The 7,483-nt window shown below is 50.8% G+C and overlaps 1 protein-coding gene across 1 annotated transcript; it reads right to left on the bottom strand.

Annotated features, from left to right (window-relative positions):
* On the bottom strand, nucleotides 1-7,002 carry LOC110484544 (solute carrier family 22 member 13). The gene is made up of 12 exons (XM_077782969.1): nucleotides 6,631-7,002; nucleotides 5,223-5,326; nucleotides 4,629-4,783; nucleotides 4,351-4,519; nucleotides 3,805-3,925; nucleotides 3,139-3,233; nucleotides 2,426-2,640; nucleotides 1,565-1,673; nucleotides 1,235-1,445; nucleotides 779-896; nucleotides 473-525; nucleotides 1-54 (listed from the first exon to the last, which is right to left on the bottom strand). The coding sequence occupies exons 1-12, from the start codon at nucleotides 7,000-7,002 to the stop codon at nucleotides 1-3; spliced, it is 1,776 nt and encodes a 591-aa protein (XP_077639095.1).
* Between the last annotated feature and the right edge of the window lie 481 nt (nucleotides 7,003-7,483).

Raw genomic sequence — 7,483 nt, 5'->3', positions numbered from 1 at the left:
TTACAACTTCTGTGTAGAAAACACTCCAGAGCCAAGAGCAGCTACAAAGGCCAACTGTGAAACAGTAGGAAAAAAAAAAGAGTCAACACTATTTATTATTCACATATTGCATTACAAGTGTCTCTTATAAAACTCAGAACATAATTTATATTATTCATGTAGAAACTCAACATCAACAGCACATGGAAAGAAAAGCTAAATACGTGTGTGACAGGGGTGCAGTGACATCCTGATCAAACACCGAGGCTTGGGCTGACGTGCAGCCCGACGACCCAAGGGACTGAGTGCAGGAGGGACAAACCCAGTGCCCGCTTTTGCCCAGCACAGCCACACCACTGGTGGTTTGTTGCATACAGGTAACACCTTACAAAGAAAGGCCTTTAAAATCACAGTTCAGGCCTTCTGCTTTGGCTGGGTACAGCTAACACCTGACCTGACAGGTATCTGTGAGAATCAGCCTGGCAGCCTTTACCCGTGAGAACCATCCGACACCTGTGAAAATAAGAAGCCTGTACTCGTGAGAATCTGTGAAGAACAAAAGTAAACATTTGTAAAGAAGAAAGCCTTTAGCATGCACGGACATGAGCAACTACAAACCAGTGAACTGAGTTGCAATAAGTTACTAATCAATTAGAATTAAACACAATACCTTTAGGAAACCATATAAATATGATCTGTGAATAATAAAGATTGGCTATGGTGGCTGAAGAAATGTGTCTTTACTGCAACAGTGATTCTATATTGCTGTAAAACACGACAGGGATGGTTCCATGGGTACCAGCTTGCAAAGGACTGGGGAACATGTTGGGAGACCAGCCAGGCATGACCAAACTGGGTTTCAGGGACACTTGGAAGTGCATCTGTTCCAAAGGCAGAGTGACATAGATGTCCTCTCCCTGTGACCATGGATATTGTGTTCAGCATCTGAAAGACCAGTTTACAGGCAGCAATGCCTCCCTGGTCTGCTTCAAGAATGATGGAATCAGATAGACTGTTGGTAGATGCCTTTCCAATCATTGCTTCCTCTCTGAGCATCTGCAGATGTCCTTCTCCAAGTCTGTCATCATCTCTGGTGTCTCAGAGAGTCACTTCAGTTTCCTGCTCCTGAAGATAAGATGGAAAGAGGAGGAGATGAGACTGTATTCATCCCTGATTCTGACTTTTTTTTTTTTTTGTCTTAAATTTGTGGTTTTGGATATTTTTTTTCCTGAAGTTCAGAGTTCCTTGTACCCACCTCATCTAGAGGTTGTTCGTTCCCTGTGTCATCTGCCAGGTCAATGCCGCGGGTCTCGGGCAGCAGGATGCAGAACAGGGCCACCACCACAGGGATGCTCCCAAAGATGGCTTTGGGGATGGCCCGGTGGTACTGGTCCAGGGGAATGATCAGCGGGGCCAGGATCCCGGCCACCCTCGCCATGGTGGAGCACAGCCCCACGCCCGTCTGCCTGGGGGAGAGAGGGGCAGAGGGAGGTGTGGAGGCCACATCCACTCCTGCACTGGATGTGGCCCCATGGCCACCTCCAGCCATGGCAGAAGGAAGCTCTAATGTGTGGGGACATCTCACCTGAGGATGGTGGGGAAGAGCTCAGCGGCGTAGACGTAGGAGGTGGAGAAAGCGGCCGTGGCTGTGAACTTGCCGATGATGGCCAGGACGGTGATTACCACGGGCTGGTCTGAGGGGAGGAGGAGAAACCACCACTGTAACCTCCAGGGGATGGTTCATTTGGGACCAGAACTCTCTGCAGTGGGATTTCTTGGGATGGCCCTTTCTAATAGACTTGCTAATTGCAAATGATCCCCAGCATACCCTTACCTGTAAAATACCCTCTGGCAAAGGGAACCCAGATTTCTCCTGAGGCCTTGGGCATTTTCTAGCTCTGCAACTGAAGTGAGCTGCTGAGCCAGTACAGGTGTCTGGGGAGTGCTTGGTTGGAAATGCCATGTCCCTGACCTGGAAAGTACTGGGAAGCCCCTCTGTTACCTTCAGTCTCACTCACAGCCCTGGCACAGTCGCAGGAGTGGGGTATGGACTGGGGCACAAACAGATGCAAACAGATGAAAGGGAGTGAGCATTTGCTTTTTCTCTTCATCTAAGAAAGGGAGATATGGTGGCTTTTAAAGCACTTCTTCTGCTATAGCTTTCTGCCAGATGGTGGTGGTGTCTAGTGGGTGGGTGCTGTCTAATGGACACTGCCAGCCAAGGACCAGGAGCTGTGGAAGAACCAGACACAGCCCTGAGGGAGAAGGAATCCAAGAAGGAATCCAAGCCAGAATGTTGGGGATGAAGCAGCCTGGGCTGTGACAGTGGGGGCAGCTGAGCCTGTGGGAGTGATTGTGGGTCTGCCAGGATGGGAGGATGGCTCTGAACAAGGGAAGGGATGTGGAGAGCACTGCCCCGCTCTGCCCACAGGCTGGGAAGGTTCACCTTCAGGGATGCCAGTGAGGATGAGACATATCAGGCCAGCCAGCAGCAGGAGAATGCCCTGCACTTTCTTCCTCCCAAACCACTCCAGCAGGAAAATGCAGGAAATTCGAGCTGGAAGCTCCACTGCCCCAAAGGCCAGCTGTGTCAGGTAGATGTCCAGACCAAAATCTGTCACGCTGAGGCTCAGCCCATAGTAGACAATGCTGTCTGCAAACCTGAAATTCAAGGAAAGTGGAATAGAATATGTCACCAGATGGTTTTCTGGGGGTTTGTAACCAAAAATTAGAAAGGTTAGAACACATGCAACTTATTTAAATTCCTAACAATCTCTGTTTTGGTTCTAGTCAGCACCTTTGACCGTTGTGTGAGACATAGTTGCCAGAGAAAAAGCAGAATGGATCTCCATATGGTCAGAAAATTCTAGACTGAACCCAAAGCTTTTAGATAGGTGCAAAACTCCTCCAGGGGCCAGGGATTACCCAAGCTGGAATTACTCAAGCTTTTCTAACAAAACCCACAGTATCATGGATAATGATCTTCCCATGCCAGAACATGGTAAATCTGGTCCAGTTTGTGGAGGTAGAATGAGAGCAGATAAAGACATACACATGTATGTTACCAGAAAAATTACTTTAATTTACTGTTCTTTTCAACCATCAACTTATTTTCTTTCACTTACAAGTTTTGACAGGGGAGACCAGGGAATGTCTTACCAGGCACACGACATGATTAAAGTCACGTTCCGCATGTGCTTCTTCCTAAAGAGATCCAGGAAACTTCCAGACTTGACCTCTTTCTCAGGCTTCAACTTCCAAACACAGAAAATCAAAGAGTCAGAGCAGGAAAAGGAAGCCCATGTCCAGCTCCTTTTCCACCCGCAGTCCATGGAAAGCCACGGAGGGGCAGGTCTGTGACCCCCAGTGCTCTGGGAGGGAGGGCAGCCCCACTGTGCTCTGGGTGCCCAGCACAGGGGTGGTGACTGAGAGGTTCCTCAGGATGAACATCTGCCCAGTGTAGGAACTTTGTGATCAGCAAGGAGGGAACTCCCCTTCAGACATTTCTGTGTGGAAACCCACAGACTAAACAGACTCTGTGCTCATCAGTCACACTCCCAGAATCCTTATGGGAGAAAAGCCAGGCAAGCATTTCAGTCCCTCCCACATCCCCAGGTGTGCCCCGGCAAGCTCCAGGCTGAGCCTCAGCAGAAGCTGGGCCTCTTCCCTGACCTCATCCCTGTGGAGCTCAGCTGAAGCTGGAGTCACCCCCAGGCCATGCCCAGACCACCCCCAGTGGGAATGGAGAGATGTTTCTGGGATGAGCTGAGCTCCAGAGGTGCTGCAAGGCCCAGGGCAGTGTCTGAGCACAGGAACCCCCAGTACCTGCTCCAGGAGCTCTGGGGGGAGGCTGCGCTTGTTGGTGGCGGCCGCCTTCTGCAGCACCTTCTTGGCTTCCTCGATCCTGCCCTTGGTCACCAGCCAGCGAGCTGACTCTGGGAGCACCCTGCCAGGAGAGGAGGCCAGGACATGCTGCTGTGTCCTGCTGAGCTGCCCACAGCCCCTTTCTCTGGGAGCACGTCCAGCAAGGCCACCACACAATCACACCCCGGAACCACAGAATCGTCTGCAATGGAAGGGACCCACAAGGATCATCAAGCCCTACTCTAAAGTGAAGGGCCCATGGGATTAATGGGTCTAAACACCCTAAATTTAGGCTCCCAAGGCCACATTTGGAGACCTGAAGGAAAGCAGCTGCTGCTCTCAGCAGCCCAGTGCCCAGGGAGATGTGCTGAGCTCTGCAGCAGCTCCTCCAGCACCCGCACTCCAAGGGGAAAGACCCAGCTTGGTTCTGAGCTGCTGCCTCCTCCTCACTCACACCCCTCACATCAGTGTTCTGTCCTTGTGAAGCTCTGCCCTATCCCTCCTTACCAGATGTAGAAGACAAGGGCAAACATAGGAGCAGATCCTGCAATCTCCAGCAGCCTCCAGTTGCGAATTCCATAACTTAAGGCAGCCACCAACATCTGCCCGATGGCGAAAGCCGTGTGAGTAATCAACAGTGCCTTTGTCCGGTAGGAGATACCAACCCATTCTGTAGCTGAAAGGAAAAACAAAGGTTCAGGCTTTTTTTATTTTTTAGGCTCTCTTTTGTTATTGTATCTTGTGAGGCCACATCTGCTGCCTCAGGGCAAGGGCCTCCCACTCACCCAGGGATACAACTGTAATCATAATTCCTGACAATGCAGCTCCCACGACACACCTGAAGGCCATGAACACATAGAAATGGGGCACAAAGGCAATTCCCAGGCCAAATACCCCCTGGATGAGGATGGAGATGAGAAAGACTGGACGCCTGCCTATCCTGTGGAAGAAGAGGGAAGACCCAGTTAGTACCTGGAGAGACCCCAAGGGGAGAGGAAAGAGCCCAGGAGGGATGCAAAGTGATTTGAGACCCAGAGGAGATTTGACATCCTGTTGAACATAGCTCTTCTATACACCCCAAGAAATAATGTGCAGAAAAATCAATGTCTCCAGTGTTGACCCATCATGGTTCTGGCAAAGACTGAGACACCAGCAGGGGCTAAACTTGTGATTCCTGAAGAACCCCCCCAACAAGGCTGTATCTGCCTCTCTTTTCAACCCTCAGACATTTCCAGACCTCTCAGGTGGGTCCAGATGCCCTATCTCAGGCAAGGGGATTGCATCCTGTGAAGGGAGCAATGCATTTACAGTCTGCACCCGGATCTGGGCTGTCCCTGGGTGCTGGGCAGTGTCTCTGGGAATGAACTGTGTTTCCTCACCTGTCACTTAGCATCCCAAAGATCATGGCTCCAATGAGAAGCCCAGCCATGTAGATGGACTGGGAGACATCATTCAGGACTGCCCTGTCACACACCAGGTCAAACTGGAGGAAGGAAAACACAGATGCTGTTGCTTTTGACAGACTCCAGCTGCTGTCTGGGGTTGGGCAGCCTTTCTGGTTGATGGTGGATCCAGGATTTGGGTGCCTGAGCTCTTGCTGCAGCCCCTGGGAGCAGAGAACCCCTCACATGGGCTTGAGCCCTTCATGGTGAGCACTTAGGACACCAGTCAGTGATGGGATGGGCACATGAGGTCCTCAGCATACCTCTGCATGCTGGTGCCCATCCACTGGATACTGGGATATGCAGGATTCCCCTCCAGCCCAAAGGTCCCTGAGGGAGCGACCTGGCTGTCAAGTTTTATTTAAAATGTGGCCTTGGGGTGAGATCTGTATCAGCTTTCTTCTCTGGCTGAAAAGGCAGGGCAGAAAGAGGAGAGCAGTGTTTTTTACTAATAAAGGAGGACTGGAAGGGGAAGGGATGCAGCTGCTGACACCTCCAGAGAAGCCTTGTCTGAAATGGACTTGGTGCTTCAGGGACACCAAAGAGCTTTTGAAAATGCCAGAGGCTGGACTTTCTCCTCTGTCCCAGCTCTGTGGAAGGTATGTGTGAGAAAGTGTTGGAGCTGGCAGGTAGGAAAGGAGGGAGAAGGCATGAGGGAAAGTGAGAAAAGACCAAAGGTCCTCAGAGAGAGAATCACAGAATAATGGAATAATTTAGTATGGAAAATACCTCCAATAACATCAAGTACAAACTTTGACAGACCACTATCCTGTAAACTAGAAGGTGGGAGATAAGGCAGAATGGAGAAGTTGAGGATGCTGATAAACAAGGCTTTTGCTCAACTGCATGGGCCCTGGCATGTCTTGTTGCAGCATTGAAGGTTTCTGGAGGCCCAAAAAATATCAATGACCAGCACTTGGAAGGCAAATGTCTTTCACAGAGAAGATGATGTGAGTAGAACCAGGCTGAAGAACAGGGGATACTGTGGCAGGGATGCCCAAAAGGTCTCTCCAGGCAATTACATCATAAAGTCAAAGGTCTGGATAGTGGAAAGGGGACGGATGGTGGACAGAACATGTGCTGGACTCACAGCCCCATGGTCACTTCATCATGGCCTTCCTGTGACAAGCTCCCAGGGATTCCAGCTGCCATCTGTGTGATGTAGGCAAAATCCTGCAGTAAATCTCAACCTGACTGCACCACAGCTGGCATTGACTGACCAAGCCACAAGTCAGGATATTCCACCCCCTCCCACCACAGCTGACCCTGGCTGACCAAACCACAAGCTGGGATATTCCCATCCCCTCCCTATCCCATCCCAGCACAACAAGCAGCAAGTACAGACCTCGGTCAGCAGGGAGGGTGGCTGTTCTGAGGGGTACACCCAGCCACTGCTGCACTTCTGCGTGTCGTTCAGTCCGTAGGCCAGGATGGCATCGAGCTCCCAGTCCACCGGGGAGAACATGGAGCACTGCTGGAACTCCCCGTCCGCGCCGCGGGGCAGGGTGAGGTTCAGCTGCTCTTCCTCCGTCAGGTTGGGGCCCACGGCGCGGATCCAGCTGGTGTCACAGTGGTGAGGCACTTCCACAACCATGAACACTTGGCCAACCATTTGGAAAGGATTGAGAAGTAGCGGGAGGGAGAGGAGCAGGATCAGCAGTTTCTGATAGAGCCCACACTCCCCCAGAGCACATAAAAGATCCCCAAACTCAGCCATGGCCAGTGCCTCTGTGGCCAGGCTGCACTGGTGCCTATGGCTTAAATAGGCAAATATTAATGTTTAAACTGTGTGAGCACTAAAGCCCTAATCCAGTGTGATAAAATGAGCACCTGGACTGGCACACCAGTCCATATTATGATGATACAGTGCAGTGCTCCAGGCTGCACTTTGTCACCAGCCTTTCCCTCCCTGCTCTTGGGAATAGAACAAAGGTGCCAGAGCACTGCCACTCTTGGAGACAGTATAGTGACATCTTGTCCTTCTCCAGCCTGACAAGTGTCACAAGGCCTCCTGAAGGCATCTGTGCTGCAGCACAAGGATTTTGTCTGAGGTATGAAGTTGGGATTCTACAAATGAGGGTTAATTTTGCTGGGGGTGGGGATGCAAAGAGAGTAAATTTGCTGTTCCCATTAATGGTTTAATGACTATATAGAGCATCCTGGAGACAGAGATATGTAAGAGAGTATATGAGAGAAGC

The sequence above is a fragment of the Lonchura striata genome, chromosome 1 (genome assembly GCF_046129695.1).
Source record: "Lonchura striata isolate bLonStr1 chromosome 1, bLonStr1.mat, whole genome shotgun sequence".
Classification (NCBI taxonomy): domain Eukaryota; kingdom Metazoa; phylum Chordata; class Aves; order Passeriformes; family Estrildidae; genus Lonchura; species Lonchura striata.
Note: the sequence above shows the minus strand (reverse complement) of the source record. Positions and strands in the feature narration are given on the sequence as shown.

What these genes read in the sequence shown, in the direction of transcription:
- LOC110484544 (XM_077782969.1), bottom strand. Translation starts at nt 7,002, where the DNA reads ATGGCTGAGTTTGGGGATCTTTTATGTGCTCTGGGGGAGTGTGGGCTC. An exon ending in TTTGGGATGCTAAGTGACAG is followed by an intron (nt 4,784 to 5,222) that starts GTGAGGAAACAC and finishes CTTCTTCCACAG; the next exon opens with GATAGGCAGGCGTCCAGTCT. An exon ending in GATTACAGTTGTATCCCTGG is followed by an intron (nt 4,520 to 4,628) that starts GTGAGTGGGAGG and finishes TTTTCCTTTCAG; the next exon opens with CTACAGAATGGGTTGGTATC.